Source organism: Stegostoma tigrinum, chromosome 25 (genome assembly GCF_030684315.1).
Source record: "Stegostoma tigrinum isolate sSteTig4 chromosome 25, sSteTig4.hap1, whole genome shotgun sequence".
In the NCBI taxonomy this organism is placed as follows: Eukaryota; Metazoa; Chordata; class Chondrichthyes; order Orectolobiformes; family Stegostomatidae; genus Stegostoma; species Stegostoma tigrinum.
In genome coordinates this window covers 18,868,188-18,893,055 of record NC_081378.1, presented here as the reverse complement: position 1 = coordinate 18,893,055, position 24,868 = coordinate 18,868,188, and the positions used below count along the sequence as shown (strand labels likewise).

At 44.3% G+C, this 24,868-nt stretch overlaps 1 protein-coding gene across 3 annotated transcripts in view; it reads right to left on the bottom strand.

The window, feature by feature from the left end:
* Positions 1–632: 632 nt before the first annotated feature.
* Positions 633–24,868, bottom strand: part of golgb1 (golgin B1) — a 66,118-nt gene continuing 41,882 nt past the window's right edge. For 2 of the 3 annotated variants that reach the window (XM_059654524.1, XM_059654526.1), the window contains exons 14-23: positions 18,537–23,935; positions 15,405–17,352; positions 11,517–11,695; positions 10,853–10,988; positions 10,057–10,194; positions 9,020–9,181; positions 8,576–8,673; positions 3,944–4,078; positions 3,113–3,221; positions 633–2,831 (exon numbers count right to left, since the gene is read on the bottom strand). In XM_059654524.1, coding sequence (XP_059510507.1) covers positions 2,700–2,831; positions 3,113–3,221; positions 3,944–4,078; positions 8,576–8,673; positions 9,020–9,181; positions 10,057–10,194; positions 10,853–10,988; positions 11,517–11,695; positions 15,405–17,352; positions 18,537–23,935 — 8,436 coding nt within the window. In that variant the 3' untranslated portion in view covers positions 633–2,699. The remainder of the gene's footprint in view (positions 2,832–3,112; positions 3,222–3,943; positions 4,079–8,575; positions 8,674–9,019; positions 9,182–10,056; positions 10,195–10,852; positions 10,989–11,516; positions 11,696–15,404; positions 17,353–18,536; positions 23,936–24,868) is intronic. The other variant, XM_059654525.1, reaches the window with a different exon arrangement.

Below are 24,868 nucleotides of genomic sequence, written 5' to 3'. Positions count from 1 at the left end.
ACTCAAGCCATCTAGATCCCTTCGCAGATTCCTCACGTCTTCATCATATTATTGCCTTCCATCTACTTCTGTATCAACAACAAACTTGGATTAATTACACTTTGTCCCTCCTTTAAGTCATTAATACACAGCAAATAATTGAGGCCCTAGATCTCATCGTTGTGACATTCCACCAATTATGCACTTCCAACCTGTAAACCCATTGACCCACCTGTCTTCTGCATGTTGACCAATCCTCAATACATGCTCATGCTGCACTGGCATTACACACAATACCATTGTCCTCCTAGATGGTAGTGAACATGTGTTCGGAAAGTGCTGAGGAACCTTGTTGAGTTTCTGCAGTGCATTTTGTTGATGCTACACGTTGCTGCACCTAAGCGACAGCAGAGGAGGGAGCCAATATCAGTTGATGTGCTGCCAACCAAGCAGCTTGTCCTGGATGGTGTCAAGCATGAGGAAGGCAAGTAAACATAAGCAGAGGGAAGGGACAGATGGTGAGAAAAGGTTGGGTGAAGGGTCAAATACAACTTCCAACATTAATACAATGCTTAAATGGGATAAAAGAAGGTTTGACTAGCCCCACATCTCTCATTGCCAAGTAAGCTGTGAATGAGAAGATTGAGACCGAGTTTGATTTCAAAAATATTTTATTTCAAGCCATACATGAAAGTTTTGGTCTTTGACGCTCCCCCAGCATTCTTTCCCTCATCAGACCCTCTGCTGGCTCCTGCACCAATACTGTTAACAGCACCTTGGCCCTCTCCCATCCTTTGCCCATAGACGTAGTGAAGAGTGCATTAACCAGTGGCCAAGGAGTTCACCTGCCAGAGATCTTACAGACTTCATCAGGAACTATCAGCAGCCATTTTATCCACAACGCCCAGGAAAAGAACAAAGTGCTTATCTGATTTGCATAAAATAAATAGACAATCTATTAAATTATATGGGATCGTTTGTCATAAGCACTGACCTCTCACTCATTGTACAAGTAGAAATTTCCCTTAGTCATTGAACTATTTATATATATTTCATTTATAAAAACATACGACTTAAACTCCTTGAGATTTTGCAAGCTGTTATAAAGTTTCTTATTAAAATTCCACCAATCTACCCCTGCTTCAGCATCCCTCAGATTATTAAAATGATAGAACATTCCACACTGATCCTGGGATTGGGACAATTTCAGGATCAGCGATAGCTGGGATTGGCTGCTGCCCCCTGGTGGCTGGGGACTAGCATCCCCCAGGTGAACCGGGCTGAAGATCGGGGTTAGTCTCAGGATATTTCTGTTTTATTATCTCCTCACTGTACCCAGAGAATTTTTACACTGGCGGCATTCAGTTTGCCCTCTCTGCTCATCGTGCCAACCCTCACTAAGGATCCCCGTTCATCAGAAAACATCACAGTCTCTGATCCTCCATTAGTAACTCCCTGCCAACAGATTAATCTTTCTTACACACTTCCTGCCCCACTTACATGAAAAGAGTGCCCAACAGGCACTATTCACTGACGCTGATTCTCATCCACCCAGGAAGGGGGGCAGACACCCTATTCTTGACATTACTGATAATCTGGCAATTTACCCACAGGGTGAGTGCACCCACTTTCCCACTCCATGCCAAACGCCCAGATACAGGACTAGGTCCCGTCTAATAACTGTTCCGGAGTCAGAACAATTCAAAAGATGAGTTGCAAACCTCCAGGAGTTTAAACGAATAAAATGTAAATGTGTAACCGGAAGGCACTTGTCAACCAGCTGACAGGCAATGAGATGTAGCTGAAACTAGTTTAAAAATAGTTGGGATCATGTGTCCAGTGCACTCGAACCAAAGTGAATTGCTGCATGTTCCATCACAATCATCTCCTCTGCTGTACCATGACCTGCTGTGTAATGCCAGCATTTTACCTAAATCTATCCACATATTTAACTGAGAGCTGCAAATTCTCTCTGTCTGCACTACAATCTACTGGGAAGGATCTCACTTTGGTTTATTCTCCTGTCCACCTCCTTCATCCTCACCTTTCTTGGAGATCTGAGTTGTTTTGTAGTGTTTTATATATTGATAGCAGGGTTCAGTCGCTTCCACCTCCAGAGCATCGTCTCATCGCCCTGCTGCAGCCATCTGTAGTGCACTTTGTGGTGCAACACCACCATCTGCTGGAGCTTAGCCAGTACTGCTAATTACTTTCAGCACATCTACATTTTAGTGTTGGAATGTGTACAGAATTGGAAACAGCTATTGTGCTTCGTCAGTGGGGAGCATTCCTCCCTTGAGAAAGGAAAGACAATAAGCGTGTTGATTCATATGGCTGATAATGTAGAGGGGATCAGTGTAAGAGGGAGAGGTGTTCAGCAGCAGTCACCTTTTCTGATCCTCCCATGTTGATCTGTGACCTATAATAGGCCGAATGACCTAATCCTGAGTTATTGTCTAGGATGAGCCCCAAGATCAACTCTCCCTCCAGCACTGCAAAACAACAACACTGTCACCCATCAAAGAAGCTTAGAAAAATACCCCTAGCAAAAGCAATGTTGTGCAGAGAGGAAATCAGACGAAAATCTCATTGAAGGCAAAACAGTCTCAGCTCCAACTACAGATAAGGTTGTTGTTCCTGGGATGAACTTTTATTACTGGACTCTGTCAGCTTCCTGCCCACAAGTCCTGTCCAGCCCTCAGCACCAAGCATTGTTGAGTTTAGAGATTCCCAGTGAAGCACAGGAGAACAAGAGCGTGCAGTGCAATAAAATACACAGCAAACAGCAACTTGGTCCGAGACCGTGTTTGAAGCAGAGAACAAAACGACCTCACTTTGGAGCCCCTTCGAGTCTGAAGGCAAAAACAACACTTTAAATTAGAGGAATGTACTCCAAAAAGGTGGGAAGGGAGTGGATGTGTGTGTGATAAGTCAAACTGGGGGAAGGAGTGCAGAAGTGGAGCAGATGGAGGTGGGGCAAGGGATGGGAGAGAGGATTGGAGAAACAGAAGGGAATGGGATTGGAAGCATAGGGAGGGTCAGTGTTGGGAAGGGAGTGATGGGGCTGGAGGAGGGGAGGGAGGAGCAGGAGTCCTGTCAATAGGAGTATATTGATGTAACCCAAGACTCTCACCTTGCTGGGAGTGGCACTTTCTGGCAGCTCAATTAGCATTGAATGCTCCTCCATTGCTGAGGTATTGAGGCTTCGCTCCTGGGCATTGACCCATTCGCTTAGCTCCACACTGAAAGGAAACAAAAATCAAATGCAGCCTTTCAATAGCACAGGCATTTCCTTTCCCAGCTGTGGCTCTCAGCCTCTGCATTGTCTAACTCTGGGCACATCAGTGCCAGGGGCTGTTGAATGGTGTTGGGGGCCCCACACAACCAGGAGACACACAGACTTTTCATCCTCTTCAGCCTGCTTCACCATTTTATCACCGCTGATCTTGGCTGACATGTACCTCAACCAGATTTCACTGCACATCCCCAACATCCTCATTCAGTGTAAATCGAGGAATCACACCAACATTTCAACTGAATCTTAGCTTCCACTGCTTTTTGACAGAGAGAATACCAGATTTCCACTGTATGAAAAAGTGTTTCCTGATTTCGCTGCTAGATGTCTTGGTTTTTATTTCAAGATGGCGAGATGGAGGAATACAGGAATAAGGTGGAATGTGGGGATAAGGAGAAAGTGGGTGGATAAGGTGTAGGAATATGGAGAGAAGCTGTTGATCTTCAAAAATAGGACGGACTTGTTTACTCTATAGCATTCCCCATTTATAATATTCTGCTTTAAAAGAGGCTTTCTCAGTCCTGAGAGGATGTCTTTCCTTTAATATCTTTTGATCTCAAAACAAATGTCTCATTCCTTTTCCCTTTTTAAATGGAGTCCCCCAATTCTCTCCTGCCACAGATTGCTTCCCCATTATCATTGAAGTTCTTCCATCCATTCATATCTTACCTTTTGAGTCGATGCTCTGCTGACAACAGGGCTTCCTCAGCAGCTAATCGCTTTTCCTGTTCTTCAGCAAGCAAACTCTCCAGTTGGTTGAGTTCTTGCTCAGTTCTGTCGTGCATCTGTTTAGCTTCAAGCAGCCTGTGAAATACAGATCAGGGAAAACAGTGATTTTCACAGGATGATGGCAATACAGGACCAGGAATTTGCCTTCCTGTGCCTCAAGCTTGTTTGGCCATTTAATGACAGCCTGATTGACCGGTGTTGCAATTCCACCAAAGTCTTGGTTCTCAATCCCTTAATACTCTTGTTTAACAGAGATCACAGTTTTGACGTTTCCAACAGGCCTCCAGCTTCATAAAGAGCCCCAAAATGCCACTACCCTTTCTATGCACCTCCCTTTATACTGTCCCATTAAGGTACAGGCAGATACAGCATGGGATTAGATACCGTGTAAAGCTCCCTCTATATGGTCATAACAAACACTATGGAAAGGCACAGCAATCACATCTGATGGAGGGAATCTCAGGAGCTGATGCCCCCGCTGTGCTGCTTGTGGGACCTTCTCGACCACCCACTACCTTCCCTGTTCACAGAGCTGAGTGCAATGTAGGGAGAGGAAGTCAGATTGCAAGAACAAACAGCCTTTCATCAAAATGCAATTAAAATGTGCCTTGTGGCAGTGATAATAAATTACTTCAAGTGGGGATTATTTACAATGACGAGAATTTGAGAGAGTGTCAAAATGGCCAGGGTTAATTCTGAATTAACAAGCTAAATGGAAGAATTGTCAGATGCTTACAGCTGTAATAAATGTAGGTGCATGAAGAGGAAAATAAACACACGATTCTGGACAAAGAGAAAGAATCTGGGAGTTATCTAAAAGTTCCAAAGACCTGCTACAGTGCTTTAAAAACCCTCCTTTCTGAGCTGCATCATTCTATTAACTTGAACTGTGATATTCCCAATACTATAAAAGGAACATGCCTAGGGGTTGATGAGACCAGACTAGGGTGATGCATCTCAGTGACAGGCACAGTGATCCAGCAGCTGTTCATGAGTTAGATACTTCCTTATATCAAATAAAGGTCCCATTTCAGGTGGTGACATCAGTTACATTAATTACAAAACAAACATAGCACAGAAAATCAACTGAGATAATGGGAACTGCAGATGCTGGAGAATCCAAGATAATAAAATGTGAGGCTGGATGAACACAGCAGGCCAAGCAGCATCTCAGGAGCACAAAAGCTGACGTTTCGGGCCTAGACCCTTCATCAGAGAGGGGGATGGGGTGAGGGTTCTGGAACAAATAGGGAGAGAGGGGGAGGCGGACCGAAGATGGAGAGAAAAGAAGATAGGTGGAGAGAGTATAGGTGGGGAGATAGGGAGGGGATAGGTCCAGGGAAGACGGACAGGTCAAGGAGGTGGGATGAGGTTAGTAGGTAGGAGATGGGGGTGCGGCTTGGGGTGGGAGGAAGGGATGGGTGAGAGGAAGAACAGGTTAGGGAGGCAGAGACAGGTTGGACTGGTTTTGGGATGCAGTGGGTGGAGGGGAAGAGCTGGGCTGGTTGTGTGGTGCAGTGGGGGGAGGGGACGAACTGGGCTGGTTTAGGGATGCGGTGGGGGAAGGGGAGATTTTGAAGCTGGTGAAGTCCACATTGATACCATTAGGCTGCAGGGTTCCCAAGCGGAATATGAGTTGCTGTTCCTGCAACCTTCGGGTGGCATCATTGTGGCACTGCAGGAGGCCCATGATGGACATGTCATCTAAAGAATGGGAGGGGGAGTGGAAATGGTTTGCGACTGGGAGGTGCAGTTGTTTGTTGCGAACCGAGCGGAGGTGTTCTGCAAAGTGGTCCCCAAGCCTCCGCTTGGTTTCCCCAATGTAGAGGAAGCCACAATGGGTACAGTGGATGCAGTATACCACATTGGCAGATGTGCAGGTGAACCTCTGCTTAATGTGGAATGTCATCTTGGGGCCTGGGATAGGGGTGAGGGAGGAGGTGTGGGGACAAGTGTAGCATTTCCTGCGGTTGCAGGGGAAGGTGCCGGGTGTGGTGGGGTTGGAGGGCAGTGTGGAGCGAACAAGGGAGTCACGGAGAGAGTGGTCTCTCCGGAAAGCAGACAGGGGTGGGGATGGACAAATGTCTTGGGTGGTGGGGTCGGATTGTAGATGGCGGAAGTGTCGGAGGATGATGCGTTGTATCTGGAGGTTGGTAGGGTGGTGTGTGAGAACGAGGGGGATCCTCTTAGGGCGGTTGTGGCGGGGGCGGGGTGTGAGGGATGTGTTGCGGGAAATACGGGAGACGCGGTCAAGGGCGTTCTCGATCACTGTGGGGGGAAAGTTGCGGTCCCTGAAGAACTTGGACATCTGGGATGTGCGGGAGTGGAATGTCTTATCGTGGGAGCAGATGCGGCGGAGGCGGACGAATTGGGAATAGGGGATGGAATTTTTGCAGGAGGGTGGGTGGGAGGAGGTATATTCTAGGTAGCTGTGGGAGTCGGTGGGCTTGAAATGGACATCAGTTACAAGCTGGTTGCCTGAGATGGAGACAGAGATCCAGGAAGGTGAGGGATGTGCTGGAGATGGCCCAGGTGAACTGAAGGTTGGGGTGGAAGGTGCTGGTGAAGTGGATGAACTGTTCAAGCTCCTCTGGGGAGCAAGAGGCGGCGCCGATACAGTCATCAATGTAACGGAGGTAGAGGTGGGGTTTGGGGCCTGTGTAGGTGCGGAACAGGGACTTTTCCACGTAACCTACAAAGAGGCAGGCATAGCTGGGCCCATGCGGGTGCCCATGGCCACCCCCTTAGTCTGCAGGAAGTGGGAGGAGTCAAAAGAGAAGAAGTTGTTGAGGGTGAGGACGAGTTTGGCTAGGCGGATGAGGGTGTCGGTGGAGGGGGACTGGTCGGGCCTGCGGGACAGGAAGAAGCGGAGGGCCTTGAGGCCATCTGCATGCGGAATGCAGGTGTATAGGGACTGGACGTCCATGGTGAAGATAAAGTGATGGGGGCCAGGGAATTGGCAGTCCTGGAGGAGGTGGAGGGCGTGGGTGGTGTCACGGACGTAGGTAGGGAGTTCCTGGACCAAAGGGGAGAAAATGGAGTCCAGATAGGTGGGGATGAGTTCGGTGGAGCAGGAGCAGGCTGAGACGATGGGTCGACCAGGGCAGGCAGGTTTGTGGATTTTGGGAAGGAACAATGAGGATGGAGGCTGTGGGTGGGAGGTCCCCTGAGGCGATGAGGTCATGAATGGTGTTGGAGATGATGGTTTGGTGCTCGGGTGTGGGGTCATGATCAAGGGGGCGGTAGGAGGAGGTGTCAGAGAGTTGGCGTCTGGCCTCAGCGACGTAGAGGTCAATGTGCCATACTACCACAGCGCCACCCTTATCAACTCATGCCTATAACACTCAAGCCTCTTCTTATTTAACAAATCGGGAATGCCCTCATTCTCCTCTCCCACGTCCTTATCTAGCCTCCCAGACAAGTTATCTCAACCACTGTCTTGCTAATTTCTTGTGGTTGGGTTGTACAGAACTTGAGTCTTGCTGAGAAAAGGGCACATTTTGTCACAAGTTAGTGTCTTCAGATCATCATTTTGCAAGAGCATTGAATCAAGGGGAAACCAATGTTTATATTTAAATGAGAGAACAATGTGACTGGTTAGCAAGTGGACTCTGATTGGTAGAGGTACTGCCACAAAAATGCACCAGTTAACAATGACCGACAGTTAACAGCCAAGTTTTGTTTACATTTTAAACAGGACAGGTTGACTCAAATTGGTCATGGTCACTAAGAAAATCAAAGGGGAATTTTTGGAAGAAACCTCTTTACATGAAGTGATAAGAACATGAAATGTGACTATTGCTGAAATAAAATAACATTCTGTGTTAATGGTTTTTCCATCTGCAAACAAGATCCTTTTATTAAGGTGTATTAGCTTCCAGTGCACACAAGTGTGCAACACTGTGACCCCAACTCAATCCTAAACTGACTGTCAATGTAGTTCTTCACAGACTCAATAGTTAGTTTGCAAATGATGTGCAATTGCAGAATCACACCCTATGTCAAAAACTACGCTGTAAGATGTCAAGAGCAGTCTAGCTGGGTATGGTCATGCAATTTTTTTTGATACACCAGCCTGTGGGATGTACGTACCTAGTACCACACAGGAACTGAAAATTCAGAGACCACATAACTCATTTGTAAGATATGTACAAAATCTTGTTGGAATGACACTAGCATCCTGCTTGCAGCAAACACCACTTGTAGAGCTACTGCTTAGTTGATGAAAAGCTTCTACAAACATTTTCTCAGCAATAGTCAAGTTTCATGTTCTTATCACTTTCCGTGTAAGGAAATTTCTTCTGAAAGTTCTCTTGCTGATTTTTCTTGGTGACCATCCTATATTGAAAATTGCAGAAAAATTGGCAAACAACTAATAAACTTATGTCTGGCAAGGAAAAGTTACTGAAATAACAAGACTTCCAATGTTACAACAGCTTTACACTGTGTGATAGGTGGAGAATTTATGGTCCAGGATATAACCGAGCAGACACTCGCAACAAACACTTGTTCTTTTGCTACTTTGCAGTGCCGCGTCAATCCAAGGGCAAAAGGTAGCATCACTATTCTTACCTTTGCTTCAGGTGTCTGAGTTCCAGCTCCTTGACATGCTCCTCATCCTGCCCCTTCTCCTGTGGGCCACCTGGGGCAGCATCTGTCATGGGGTTCAACTACAAGTCAAAGAAAAGCACAGAAGTGGGTCAAAATAGTATCTGGAGATATAACACAGCAAAGCTCTGTATATTCCATCACCTAACATTAAATTATATGTATTAGGGATGAAATATAGCTGGAATGAGCAATTTGGGTGACATTTATATATATATAAAAGTCATAAATGTTACAGGCTGGAGTCTAATTGAGTGGGTCAGGAGAATTTAAATATACAGTAAAGGATACCTGGAAGAGAATCAAAAGGAAAGGACCTTGTCCAGTTTCCAATTTCCTCCCTTTCCCCATCACTCAGATGTGCCATTAAGCCACTAATTCCCCCAGTTCTATTATTCTTCTACCCACCTTCTTCTCTTCCAGTAGATCTGCTGAAGACTGTAGCTGCTGTTCCAGGGTTAGGTGACGTGCCTGTAACTCGTTCAATCGATGCTGTGTGTCACGCAGATTCTGGCCAGTTCCTCGCAGCTGAGCAGAAAGTGCAACCTTCTCCTCAAACACCAGTGATATCTATCGACAGAGCAGAGCAAGGGAAATATAAGGTACGTATAACACAGGACACAACAGCATATCCTGGTTAAGATGGGTTTCATCTTAATGTTGGTGGCGTTCACAAGATAGAATGATACTGGAAACCTACAGTGGGTCTAGTTTTGGAGCAAGATGCACCTGGTTTCATGGTCAGCTTCTTCAGGAGAGGAGATTGCAGTGAGAAGGTCAGCACCTTCAGGAAAGTGGGTAAGTAAGTGTCAGTTTGGAGTAGGAGGGGAGAGAGAGACAGACATACACACAAACACACACACACAAACAAACACACACACACACAGAGAGCGTGAGAGAGACACACACAGAGAATGACCTCAGAGATGGTAAGGACTTGTGGAGGTCCCCACCATTCTGGGGAAATGCAGTAGCACCAACAACAATAATGTTGCACATGCTTATGTCCAGCAATGAAATGTCCACAGCACATTACAGTGACATTGTGAAGCTACTAAAGACATGTTAAAGACCTCAGATATCTTCAGAAGGACTTTGAGAGAAAGTCTACATTAGTCACAGTCACACAATGTGACATTGATAAGCAGCTGTTTTGTTACAATGGTAGGGACTGAAATCTGATTGAGGAGATTCAAATAATAGCCTAAAATTTCTAATGGCGACCCATCACCATTCGCAGTAGTTATGCCTCTCAAACTAACCACAACTTCAGGACTTAGCAAAAATGCAGTTTAATGCAACAGTCTTGAAGTGGTAATCCATCATTTGCTGGTTTGTCACAGGCTGTGCTAAGATTCCTATGGCAAATTGGGTCAGATACATTCATAGAAATGGAAGGCACTTAATTGGGGCAGGGCCAAAACAAATCTGTCTGCAGTGCCTACCTTGCTGTTGAGTTTCTGGATGCGAAGTTCCTTCTGATGGAGCTCTTTTAAGCTGTTGTTCAGCTGGGACTTCAGCTGACTGTTCTCAGTCTGCAGACCTTTAAGAATCTCTCCAGGATTAGCTGCCTCTTCAGGTGCCTGTTTAACAGATGTAATCAACTCAAACTTATTTTCTTTCATTAAAAGGTCATAGTCCCTACTTCTGACTCCAGGCCTGAGCTTGGCTTGTTTCCACACAACTCCTGTCCTGTGTCAGAACCACTGACAGAAATCAAACTCCATCGCGTGATGGGACAGGATGTGGTGGCAACTCCATACTACCCTGTACTTGTTCCTTCTTGGGGTTTCTCCCATAACTCCTCTACCCCCATTAAGGCCCTGCTCATACTGGGGATGTGGGCAGGGGAGTAACCAGTCACTAGGAGCAAATTCTGTCTCAGCACATAGTGCAATGATCATGGGCAAATGCCTGAGGTCCATGTCTACAGGCACAGTGAAACACTGCAGTCTGATCAGAGTGGGAGCTTGTTCTGGTTTTGACCCAGTTAAGCCCCTGGGAACTCAAGTACCCATTCTCCACCTCCACAGTTCTGGGATAGACACAGGGGTCAACCGGCTCTCCACATGCAGAAGTAAGTACAAAGGAGGAGAAATAATGCTTCATAGAGTCATAGAGTCACACAGCACAGAAACATACCTTCCGATAGCTGAGTTTTGTTCTCAAGTTACTGCCATGCAGTATCTCATGAAATCAGCAACTATGAAAATAAGACAGCGCAGTAGTTAAGACCAGTACCTGTTGTGTTACCTTCAGCCGTAGCTCCTGGCACAGGCTCTGAAGCTCTTGGATCTGTTTATCCTTATCTGACACAGCAATCAGATACTGTTCTTTCAGCCTCTCACATTGTTTGGTAAAAGATGACTTCTCAGATCTACAAGATAGGAAAGTGGAATCATACAAAGATCCAGGGCAAGGGGAGAAGGTCTGCACACAAAGGCTCAGGGTAAGTGATCCCCACCTGGGCACAGGGTTATGAGACACCTGCACAGGAAGGAGGCAGGGAGAACAGTGTCCATTTTCAATTTCTTTTGGGAGCATGGTGCCGCCACTGATTTTCCACTTCACTGATTGGTCCCCGCTCCCAGCACAGTCCATCAGAAACTAGTCATGATCATTCCATCTCAGTCCAAGCTGCACCATCGCTGGGATAATCTGGCCCAGAATACTTGTTGCCATCACTTTCATAGCAACAGTTGTTGCACATAAATGTAATTCACTGCAAGGAAATTAATTTTAAGGACAGTAAGAATGGACATTCTTCCTCATGTGCAAGAGCCACTTGGGTGAGTTCTTTCTGCTCATGAATCTGATCATGGGCCTACAGCGATTATACTGTGCTCTGGAATGGCAAAACCTGACTCAGTAACTAGAGACAGAGAATCAGCAGTCTAATGCTAACCTGAGCTGTCCAAGCTCCTCATGATAGGAAACGCTTTCTTTCTTCAGCTGCTCTTGGGTGTCTTTGTATTCAGCAATCTGTTGGTTCTGGGCTTCCAGCTGCATCCGGAGCTGTGACAGTTCAGCTGTCTCCTCCCCAATCCGCAGGTACTGCGTCTGCAGGTTCTTCAACTCCTCCAGCTGCAACAGAATTAGGGAAGCAGAAGAGATATACCAGGGGGTACGGAGTAGAATGCAGGACAGCCGCACAGAAGAGCTTGCACACTGGGATGAGACAGAATAGATGCAGAAGAGTGAAGGATCCCAGCACAGTGCAGCGGACTAGGAAGAGATTGGTTTTGACAGCACAGTAGAAGCTGGAGACAGACAGCAGGTCACTGACACATAGCAGGGGACTGGGAACAGAGGGCAGGTCACTGACACGAAGCAGTGAATCGTAGATAGAGGGCAGGGCATTGGCACGATCCTAACTTTATACAGAGGACCAGGAGATGACAATACCTTCCATTCCTCTCACAATCTAGCTTTATAAAACATATGCTTAGAGCCAGCTGACAACTATTATATAAACCACAGTGTAAGACCATCAGACTGTAAAGTTGTAAGTGTAGGAAGCTATTCAGCCCATCAAGCCTGTTCTGTTATTTAATGAGATCATTTTTGATCTGATAATCCTCAAGTCCACTTTCCTGCCTTTTCCCCAGAACCCTTGACTCCCTTACTGATTACAAGTCTCAGTCTTGAATAGAGAGGGAGTCTTGGAGTCACACAGCACAGAAACAGACTCTGCAATCCAACTCATCCATGCCAACCAGGTATCCTAAACAGAACAAATCCCACTTGCCTGTGTTTGGTCCATATCACTAAACCTTTCTTGCTCATGTACCTGTCCAAATGTCTTTTAAATATTGTAATTGTACCCACCTCTAGCACTTCCTCTGGCATATCATTCCATACAGGCACTATGCTGTGTGCAAAAGTTGCCCCTCAGGTTGCCTTTAAATCTTTCCCCTCTCACTTTAAGCCTATGCCCTCTAGTTTTGGACTCTCCTGCCCTTGGAAAAAGACGGGGGTATTCACTTTATCTATGCCCCTCATGGTTTTATAAATCTCCTTAAGGTCATCCCTCAACATCCAAAGCTCCAAGGGAGAAAGATCCCAGCCTGTCCAGCCTCTCCTTACGACTCAAACCTTCTAGTCCTAGCAACATCCTTGTAATTTTTTTCTGTATCCTTTCCAGTTTAACAACATCTTTTCTATTGCAGGGTGATCAAAATTATACTCAGTATTCTCAAAGTGGCCTCAGCAATGTCACGTACAGCCGCAAAATGTCACCCCCAACTCCTATAATCAATGCACTGTCCAATAAAGGCAAACATGTCAAACGCCTTCTTCACTATTCTACCTAACTGCAGCATGCACTCCAAGGTCCCTCTGTCAAACACCACTCCCCAGGGCCCTACCATTAACTGTGTAAGTCCTGCCCTGGCTTGTCTACTAAAATGCAACACCTTGCACTTATCTAAATTAAACTCCATTTACCATTTCTTGGCAACTAATCCATCTGATCAGGATTTTGTTGTGATCTTGGATAACCTCCTTCATAGTTCACCATACCACCAATTTTGGTGTCATCCACAAACTTACTTACCATATTTCCTATATCCTCATCCAAATCATTGATACAAATGATGGAGATCAGTGGACCTAGTACTGATCCCTGCAGCACACCGCTGGTCACAGGCCTCCAATACGAATAACAAACCTCTACCACCCTTTCCTACTACCAAGCCAATTTTGTATCCAGTTGGCTAGATCCCCCTGGATTCAATGTGATCTAATCTTACTAGCCTGTCTACCACACAAGACTGTGTCAAAGGCCTTGTTAAAAGTCATGTAGACAATGCCTACCACTCTGCCTTCATCCATCTTCTTGGTCACCTCTTCAAAAAACTCAATCAAGTTTGAGAGGCAAGATTTCCCACACACAAAGCCACATTGACTAAACCTAATCAATGCCTTTCCAAATGCACGTAAATCCTATCTTTCAGAATCCCCTCCAACAACACAGCCAACCACTGAACATCAGACTCCACGCTAAAGAATTCCACAGCTTTACTTCCTTTGAGGAAGCAAATTCTTCCTCAACTCTATCTCAAATGTGCGGCCCTTCATTCTGAGATCATGTCCTCTGGTCTTAGGCTTGCCACAAGGGAAAACAACCTTTCTGCATCTACCCTGCCATCAAATCTTTCCTCAGATATGGGTCCCAAAACTGTTTACAGCATTCTAGCTGCGATCTAACTAGTGCCTTGTATAGATTTAACAAAACCACCTGACCTATATATTTCCATTTCCTTTGAAATGGAGACAAACATCTCATTTGCCTTCCCAACAGCTGCTGAACTTGAATGTTGGCGACTAATGCACGAGGACTCGCAAATTCCTCTGCGCTGTAGCTTTTACAGTCTTCGTCTATGCAAATAATAATCAATCCCCTCCTCTTCTTGTCAAAGTAGACAACTTCACATTTTCCCACCTTACATTCCATCTTCCAAGTTTTTGCTTATTCACTTAGCCTAACTGTATTCCTCTGCCATCCTCACCACTTGTCTTTTTATTTTTGTTTCATCAGAAAATCTGGCTGTATTACATTTACTTTCCTAATCCAAGTCATTAATGTATCTTGTAACTAAACATGGCCCCATCTCTGATCCCTGTGGCACACCACCAGTGCATTACATCCTTCCACTTCTGCCTTAGTTTCCGATTTTCAGATTTTGTTTCCTTACCCGAATTTGACAAAATAAAACAAAAGTCTGGATTTTGCATTAGGAAATCCACAACACAGGTCTCAAAAGAAGAAATATTTCCACACACCAAGTAGTTAAGATCTGGAATGCACAACTTGAGAACATGATAGAAATAGATTGCATGAGGTTTTCCAATGGGAACTGGATCATTATCAGCTAAGCAAGAAACTGGAGCACTACAGGGACGACGTGGGTGAGTGGCATTTGGTGACTTTCTCCTCCAGACAGCCAGCTCAGACTCAACAGGCTAAATGGCCTTCTCCTATGCTTGTGCCATCCTCTGCATCATAAAATAACTTGTAACTTCATGCTTAAACAGTAAGCTGAGGGAGCAGATCAAGGAGGTCGTTCACCACTACCTTCATGTGGCAACATGGAATGTACTCTGAATGACCAGCCTTGCCAGTAGCACCCATTTCATTAAAAAAAATTAAAGTAATGGACAAATTATTAAAACATGACTTCACAATGTTTAGCACAAAAAGAAGTTTATACAATTTCTTAGGTCCTTTGTTTCATCTCAACAGCTCCTATAATCTCACAACCCCATGTCTCTCGCTAATTCTGGCCTCTTGCAGCTCCTTGGTCACTTCACCACTGACTGCCATGTCTTTATAGTCTCTTGGGGCTTAAGCTCTGAAATTCCCACCCCTAAATCTCTTCACAACAGTGTCCTCCTCAAGATACTCCTTAAAATCTACCTCTCCAGTCAAGCTTTTGGCCTTTCATCCGAATATCTTCTCACATGGTTTAATGTCAAATTTTATTTGATAACACTTTTGTAAAATATGTTGGGATGATTTATTATACCCTGTAGGAGTGCTGACTCCATGGAGGGATTTGAGGACATGAGTGTGAGAATTTAACATTCAAGACTTTGTTGTTCTGTAAGTCAACATAGATCAGTGCACACTGAAGTGATGTGTTGACTGGTGTGAAGTATGCCACTGACAGCAGATTGTAGAGGAGAAGTAGCTCAGGGGCAAAACAAAAAGCAGGAATTTACAACATAATTATTTTCAAGCCAAGAGGGAAATTTATAGGTAAAACGTAAAAAGTGACAGAACTATAGTTACCAGTCTATCACGGTCATTCTGCAACGAAGACAAAGCATTTCTCAGACTCTGCACTTCACTTGGCTTTGTAGATGTTGATGCAGAACCCTGCTTAACTTCGTGAACCTTCTTGCTTTTGGCCACTGTATCCATCAGTCTGTCCCTCTCCTCTTGTAATGTTGTCACAGTCTTGGAGAACGCTTTCAGTTGATTGGCTGAGCTTTCTAGTTCCAAGGTTAAATCATGCACATCCTGCTCTTTGGACAACAGCTGCTTGTTCAGTTCATCAATGCGAATCCGTAAATTATCCTCAATGGTACTGCTCTTCACAGCTGCCAGCTCTGATGATAAACGATCGTTCTCTTTCTGCAGATTATGGAAATTGATTTTAGACTGGCTTAGCTCTTGATATAAACCTTCACTCCTGTTCTTCTCCATCTCAAAATCAGTTGTGTATTTTTTCTGTAACTCCTCAAGTTGCCCAAGGAGATGGTCTCGATTGACTTGTAAAGAACTCATGGCTTTCCCAAAAGACAGATTCTGTGCCTTGAACTGCTCAATCTCTTCAATTGATTCCCGTAATCTCTGTTCAGTCTCCATGAGGTCCCTGGCGAGTTCAGCCACTCTTTCCTCTGCTGTTTCAGTTTCGTTTCTCATGATGCCAGCATTATGCTGCAGATTCTGGAGTTCCTTCTCATACCGAACTTCGGTGGCGCGGAGATTTTGCTCGGTTTCATTCTCAATTGTGACCACTTTCAACTCCAGCTCAGTGACCTTGTCCTGCATGGAGGAGAGGCTGGTGACCAGTTTTTCCACCTCCGCAGTCTTCTCATCTAACCGATGCTGAAGCAGCTGCACAGGCCCACCAACTGTTAACTTTTCCACCTCTTCCTTCAGCTCATCAATGGTTTTCTCTGCTAACTGCAACTGTTCCTTCTGATTCTGCTTCTCGTCCTTCAGAGCTTTGTTCTCTTGGCTGAGTTCATCTGATCCACGTTCCACTTCTTTTAACAGTCTCTCGATGTCAGTTTTCTCACTCTCCAATGTTTTAATTCTCTCAAGTTGAGTTTTTAGCAACTGTTTGTGCTGAGAATCCTTCATTGAAATCACCTGGTTAAGGTCCTCTCTGTACTGCATAAGCTGTGCATTTAGTTTGGCATTTTCAGAGTTCAAATCATCCTTCTGGCCTTGCTGGCTCCTTAATTCATTCTTAAGTTTGTTGTTCTCTGTCGCAGCCTCTTGAATCAATTGGTCTTTTTCTACAATCACCTCGATGTGTTTATGTTCAAGTTGTTTGTAGTCAGTCAACACTCTCTCCCGGTCATCCTGGAGGGAGGCCATGGACTTTGTGAAAGACTCTAGCTTTACCTTGCTCTGCTTTAACTCAGCTTCAGTTCTTTTCAGTTTTGCATCCAGATCTTCAGTTTCTTTCTGCAGTTTGTGGACTGCTCGCTCTCCCTCCAATTTCTCATCTTCTATCTTCTGAATCTGACTTTCCCAGTGCCTGATGTCTTCAGCATGCTGCTGCTGGGCCTCACTGATAACATTAGCAACAGCCTCCTCTTTAGCTGCCAGGAGGGAAACAATCTTTTCCTCTTTTTCTCCAATTTCTTTATGCAGCTTATCAGTTAAAGATTTGGAGCTCTGGAGATCAGACTGAAGCTGCTCACAGGTCAGCATGTAATTTTGCACTTCTGCCTCTTGCTGCCTCAGGTTTTCTTCCAGCTCACCTCTGGTTGTCTCAAGCTTCTCTAGAGAGCTGCTTAAAACAGCATTCTTTTCTATCAGGCTCTTAACCTCTTCTGTTATTTTGAGTAGCTCATTCTGAGAATCTTTGTGAAGCTTCTGGAATTCTTCAAATTTTGAGAAGAGCTGTTGGTTTTCATCCTCAACCTTTTTCACCATCTGCCTATGAACCTCTTCTTCAGACTTGAACTTTGATTCCCATTCCTGTTCACTCTGCTCCAATCTGAAAAAAATGCCCACAACTGTTACGCAGAACAGGAAAAAGTTAACTAAACATTTCCAGCACCACTTTACAAATTTACTTACTCTCAGGACCCTACACTCAGCGCTCTGGAAAACATTATGAGCACGAAGTCAGTTCAGAATGACCACTCATACTTAACCCTACCCCAAGCCACCCTCTCAACCTGCATTGGGAGCAAAAAGATAAAACAGGCAATCCCTTCGTGGTCTTTCCTAACTTTCTGAAGTCATTAAAAGCAACTCACTAATTCGTTTAAAAAATTCTGTTCCAAATAAAGTAAACTCCTATTCATACAAAGGATCACAGCAGGCTTTGACTTACAATTTACGAACTAACTGGGGCAACTACACTCAAATGTTAAGGCATAAATGGAGAATTTGTAACAAAACAATGATGTACATTCAGATGTGCTAAGTTTCCCAATGTGTTCACCTCTGCAGTGATTCACGTTTCGTGAATACACATTGGTGAAAGACCAAGGTCCACATAATGCTGGACATTACAATACACAAAAGAATTGGAGAAATAATTCATCAAAAGCCTGATAGAAAATTTGACAGATTGATATAACAGCTCAAAAACACTTGGGTTTCTTAGTTCTGTACATTCCTAGGACCTTGATGAAGCCCAGAAGTCCATGCTGCCACACCAAAATCAATATTTTTTAAAAAAAATGTATGTTCTGTGAAGACCCAGCATCAATGAAGGGGTGACAATGTAGATTCAAGGAAGGACGGTGCATATTTTTGAAGGGAATCTAGAAGAGTTTGTATTCCCATTTGTCTACCGAAAAAGTTGATGCACTGTTGCAGGGCCTCCTGCAAACAGTGCACACTGCAGCCACTGTGTTGCTGAAGGAGGGACTGGATACTTTAGCAAGTGGGAGTGATACATAGAAATCTATAAGTAGTGCTTAGACTGACCTTGTCAAGTTTGCAAAAGAAAACTGATGGCAGCTGACTCTTTCGTCTTTTCCGAATCACAGATCTGAGCCCTTTTATTCAATCTAAATCAAGACCAAAAGGGAACAGCCTTGCCTGCCAGCACCTTGGGAAACTATGTTTGCATATGATTTGTAATGCGCACAACCAGAGGGGGAAGCACCCCAATGACAGGATAAATCCAGCAATCAATCAATCTCCCCATAAAACCTTTTCCTTTACCTTGAAAGCTTGATTTCCAGTTCCTCGCTGTAAATGGACGCCTGTCTTAGCTGCTCCTTCAGCTCATTGCAGTTGCCTTCCTTATCCCTGATCTCTTCCTCCTTCTTCAGGATCGCATCATTGAATTTGATTTCCCACTTCTTGGATTCATCAATGATTCTATCCCGGTCATTCTGTAAAGAGGACATGCTGCGAGTGAAGGCTGCCAGCTTTGCCAAATTTTCATTAAAGTCGGTTTGAATTTTACTGGCTTCCTCTTTCTTCTTTTCCAAGATGTCCTTCAGCTCAACGATAGAGTCTTCAGCATGCTTCTTCTCCCGTTCCAAATGCTCCAATTGCTCTTGCATATTTCTCAACTGCTTTCTATGTTCATTTTGTTCTCGGTTAAGTTTTCGCTTGTGTTCTTCTTCCATGCTGTGAGCTTGCTCTTGGGCCTTTTCCTCATTAGTTTGGAGTTCTTCTTTCAGTTTCAGGTGGTCAGCTAGGATCCTAGCCGCCTCACTTTGGGTATCATCCAGTCGGATTTTACAGGAAAACAACTCTGCTTCAGTCTTTTTAGATTCCTCAATTTTTGCTGATTTTTCCTTTATCGCAGCATCCAAATTCTTCTGAGTTTCTTGCTGAACAAATTCCAATGCCTTGATGGTCTTTTCCAGACCACTGATCTTCTCCTGGTACCGGATACAATCTTTCTGTAGCTGCTTTACCTCTTGCTGTTTCACCTTAAGCAGCTCTTGCAGTTCTTTGTTGTGGACCTTTCGGCCCTCTTTTCCTCTTTGCATTGACTTGACTTTTTCCTCAAAATCTTTTTGCATCTTGGCTGCAGATTCTACCTTCTCGCTCTTGAGATGCCTCACCTCTTCTTCCAGGTTATCTATATGCTTCTGGTTGTTTTTCACAGTTAGTTCTAGGCATGAAATTTTGTCACTGTCATCTTTCAATTCCTGTTGATAGTTAGCAATGCTACCATTGAGTTCTGCTAACTGATTCATTAATCGCTCTTCCAAGTCATCTTTATCTGACTCTGCAGCTGCTTTTTCCCTCTTTAACTCTTCTACTTGTTCAATTATCTGGTGGTTATCCTTCTCCTGCTCAGAGGCAGACTTCTGCATCAGTTTCAATTCATCCTGACTCTTAAGCAGTTGTTCTTCCAAAGTCTCCTTCTCAGTTCTCAAAAGCTGACTCATTTTCTTCAATTCACTCATCTCGTTCTCGAGCATTTGTTTGCCACTTTCTGCCTGTGTTAGTTTTTCTGTCAGCTGTGATAATTCTAGTCTGCAACTGGCAATTTCAGCAAGATCACTGGGATCACAGACTTCTTGTGAGCCCTCAGGAGAGGCACGGGTTGCAGGTGACTCTGTAGCAGAACCCAATTTGTTGCTGAATTCTTGTTTAACCTCTGTAGCAAGAGATGCTACAACTGCTTCTTCCATCTGAACGTCCCGCCCTTGAACGACACAACTGCGAATTTTCTCCAATTCTTCTTCACTTATTTCCAGCTTTTCAGTCACATCCTTCAACTGCTGCCTCAATGTAATCACCTCCGAATCTAAAGAATCCTTTTGAGCTTTTAATATCTCAAGTTCATTCATAACCTTTTCAGTTTCCCTCACTGCTTTCTGCAGCTCTTCCTGAAGCTGATTTTCTGTTGAGTCAGGGGATATAGATGGCTTAATCTGGCTACTTGTTTCAGGCTGTTGCTCTGACTGAAGCTTCTCAATTTCTTCTTCGAGCTCCATAATTTTCTGCTGCTTTGATTTAGCAAACTTCCTCATTTTCTCTTTCATTCCCTCCTGCTCCTGAGCAGCCTCTTGGACTTGCTTTTCTAATTCTAGCTTCTGAGCCTCAGTTTCTCGAATCCTGCAAAGTAGCTCTTGATTCTCCTGCTTGCTAACATCCAGCACACGACGTATCCTTTCAGTCTCACCACCAACATTCTCATAACACTGCAGAAGGGTCTCGTATTCCTTCTGTAGGTCACTGTGTTTGCGTTGCCATTCTGAGCTCTCAGCTACTTGTTCGCCTTTCAAGAATTCAATCTCCTGCTGCAAGCTTCCTTTCTCCAATGTAACACTTTCAATGACCAGCTTCAAGCTCTCACATGAAGCACTAAGGTTCTGGTTTTCAGTCAGTAACTTATCCACTTCTGTGATTAATTTTTCATTTTGCTCTTGGAGATTCGACATTTTTGCCAGTAAGTCTTCTTTGTCTTGCCTCAGATCCTCAGTGGTTTTCTCCATTTCTCTCACCTTGTTACTTAATTCTTCTTTCAATGTCGTTACAGAAGCCAGCTCTTCCTTCAGCAACTTATTTGCCTTCAAACTTTCTTTACGTGAGATGAGGGCAGCTTGTAGCTTCCTCTGTATCTGCTGTTTGGACTTAGCCTCTTCAGTATCTTCTTCTTGCTTCTGTTGAATTTCCAGAATCTCTGTTTGCAACTGTTTTCTCTGTTCTTCGTGCTCTTTGGTTTGCTGTTCCATTTGCATTTCTAACTCTCTGACAAGCTCTTCCTTGTCAGATATCTGCTGTTGCAGGTTGTTGAGGAGTATATCTTTTTCCTTCAACTGTATCTGGAAATGTTCTACTTCTTCATCTTTTTTCTGCAAAATGTTCTTTAGTTCACCATATTCCTTGTTTAGTGTGGCCAAGTGTTCAGAGACAGAGCTTTCAGCCTTGGCACTCTCTAAAGTTACTTTAAGGCCTTCTGCTTCCATTTCTTGCTTCCTCTTCTTCAGAAGGTCAAGTTCTTTAAGTAATTCCTCTTTCTCCAAGTGCTGGACTCTCTGCAGCTCAGATATTTGATCTCGAAGCCCTGCTGATTCTTCCCTTGCTCTTTGTTCAAGATTTTCTGAGTCCTCCAGTTTTAACATAATGCTGTCCTTCTCTCTGTGTAACATATGGAGTTCTTCTTTTAACTGTGCCACCAAAATATTGTCACTCATTGCTTCAGATCGACCCACGAACGTCTGAACTGGTTCTACTTTTGAAGATTCTATCTCCTCACAGCTCCAGCCTGAATGCTGAGCTGCCTTTGGGACATTATCCTCATGAAGTGGCTTCCCTGCCTGCAATTCCACATCCACAGAACATTTCTCTTCTAATAGCCGTAGCTGCTCTTTCACTTTCGAAAGTTCCTCAGAGATGCTTGCTTTCTCCAGACATTGCTCATTAAAATTCTCCAGCAGGATACTATACTCCTCTTTCTGTTGTTTCACTTGCTCCCTGTGATGTCTGTTCTTTTCCTGAGCCTTTTTGATCATGTCCTTGCGTGAACTCACAGCCTCCTCAAGCTTCTTCTGTAGCTGATCTTTTTCCTGCTCCAGGGTGAAAAGCTTCAACTCAAGTTCAGTTTGTTTACCTTTTGCCAAGCCTTCCATTGTGGTGGTGGACTCATCTACATTCCTTCCAGAATCTACTTCAGTACCCTCGTGCTCGACACACTTCTTTTCCGCCTCAAGCTGTGACGTTAGCTGCTGAATTGTTAACTGCTTGGCAAGTACATCAGCTTCTAGAGAATTCACACAATCTGTTTTTTCCTGTAGGTCTTGTTTCAGACCGTCTACCAAATTCTGAAGCTGAATAACTTTGGCCGCTTGATCTTGCAGATTTTCGCTAACACGCTGCAAATCTGTTTCTTTTTCAGAAAGTGCCCTAATCAAGTCAACTGAATGTGGATCCTGGGATTGTGCTTCTTTGGATGGGGTCAGCAACTCTGGAGATACAAAATCACTGCATTCTGACCCAGGAACTATTGGTGAGAGTTCCTCTGCTTGGAGGTCTTTCTTCTGTGCTTCCTGATTCATTTCTTCCACTTTCTTCAAAAGCTCCTTCCTCTTTATCAAAGCAGCTTGCAGCTTCCTTTTTACCTGTTCATTCTCTGACTTCAGATTTTCCACTTGCTTCACCAAACTGTCTTTCTCTTTCAACAACAATTCAAACCCGGCAGCATTATTTTGTAGGAGGTCCATCTGTTCCTTCTGAGGAGACAGTTTGGTCTCAACCAACGGTTTCTCCTGGCCTCCAATTCCCTCCTGCTCTTTTTGCAACAATAAAAGCTGCTCCTTCAAGTGTTTTACTTCGTTACCCAGGGAAAATTTGTCTTCATTCAATGCGACCATTTTCTCAGACATGCTCATGGTAAGCTCAGCCATTTCAATGTCCCTTGCTGTCAGACTGGACTGAAGCTGTTGAGTTTTGCTGGTTTCCTCAGACAGGCTGTGCTGCACATTCAACAGTTCCTGCTCCTTGGAAGCTAACTTCTGCATGAACTCCTCAACTTTGGACTCCTCATCCGTTATGAGCTGCTTCAAGCTCAAGATTGCTTCTTCTTTCTCTTGCAACTGTGCTTTTATAGCTTTAGCTTCTACATCATGCTCGGAGACCTGACACTGGATAGCGTCCAGCTCCTTCTCCAAGGATTCAATTTTCATGTCTTTTGACCTTGACTCATTTTCTGCACTGTGAAGCTGCTCTTCCAACAAGCCACTCTGCATGCTTGTTTGCTCCAAACACAAAAGCCGCTTCTTCTCTTCATTTGCTGCATTCTCCTCAGCTTTAGTCAGTTTTTCTTTCAGCTCAGATACTGAACGTAACTCGTCTTCATATTGCTGAATCTGATGGAGGAGCTGCTCCTTTTCTAAATTCAGATTATTGATGGTTTCCTTTGCATTCTCAGCCTCTTTCTCACAACTCAAAACTTTCTGATTTAAGCTCGTAAAGTCCTCTTGCTTGTCATTCAGCTGCCTTCTGTACAAGGTCTCTGCTGCTTCCATGTTCTTTTCAAGTTCCTGTATGCGAGTTTGTAGTTTCTCAAACTCTTCATTCTCAATCATTTGAAGCCCATGAACATTTCTAACAATCTCATCATCTTGCTCCTTTCCTGAGATCATCTGCAATCCCTGCTGTGAAATTAAACTAGATCCGAGATGCTCCCCAGAACTGTACAGCTCTGTGGAGGAGTAGATGTTCTCATCCAGATGGACAACAGTTGTACTCCTTTGCTCTACCTGTACAACAGAGGTAGTCTTCCCCTCTATTTCCACTGAAATATTGGTGCATTCTATTTCACTGCCTGAATTCTTGCTGTCTTCCATTAGTGTAACAAAGCTCTTTCCTTCCTTCTCCCGTATCAACACATTAATATTCTTATCAGCTACTGACATGGCCTTCTGTCCAAGGGACAGAAACTGATTCACATCCGCCGCCTGTACTTGGGAACCAGTCCCATCTTCTAGTTGCACATTCCCTGGTTTGTCGAACAGCTGTTGGTTGAGCCTTGCTATTTCCTTCTGAGCTTCTGCTAGTTGCTGTGTAACAGTCGCCAAGTCTTTGTCTTTATCAGAGATAGCCTTCTGTAAGGAATAGAGATCTCTGCATTCCCCGGCCTCTGCATCATCGTGCTAGGTTGAAAAAAAAATTCTCAGTAATTCCCACATAAAAGGTGAACTTTGAAATATAACACCCTACCTAAACATGGGCTATACATGATATGGTAAACCTGTGGCCATTTGTATAAACCCGATCTCCTTCATCACACCATTAGAGGTTGTGACTTCAGCTGGCCAGGTTCCTACCTCTAGAATTCCTTCCCCAAAACTCTACCTCTCCACTTCCATGGCACATTTGAGACCCGAAGGTCCTTAAAATATACCACTTTGACCAAACTTCTGCCATCTGTCCTGATATCTACTGCTTTTTTTAGCCTGATTACATGCCTATGAAAAACCTCAGTATGTGTAACTACTCAACAACACTGTATAAATGCAGGTTACTGATGTTGATGCAAATGTACAGAATTTACAAAAATACAAGTACTAGTACAAGAAATGGCCAAGTATTTCTGCTTATTCATTGTGGAACTTGGAAGGGACTGCCACAGTAATTCCCACCCAGCATTCCCTACCACCAACACCATCACGCAACACGTGCTTGTTGGGAAGGGGTTGATGCGTACTTTACATTCCACAAGGCAAAGGCACTACCGCTTGGCCATTACCTGTCCTTACTGTATTTTGGTAAGCTCTGTGCTTACAATCAACATCATGACGCTAACACCTAGGTGATGAACTACCTCTCTAATATTTCACAGGATATGACATCTCAAGCAAGGCCAGCATTTACTGCCCTTCCCTAACTGTCCAGACAGCCATTACGAATTACACTGCTGTGGGTCTGGAGTCACATGTGAGCCAGATCAGGTAAGGACGGTGGATTTCTTTTCCTATACGACAATCGTGAACCAAATGGATTTTTATGACAATTAACGGTGGCTACATGGTCACCATTAGGCCAGCTCTCTTTTCCAGATTAATTCAATGAAAAACAAAATTTCA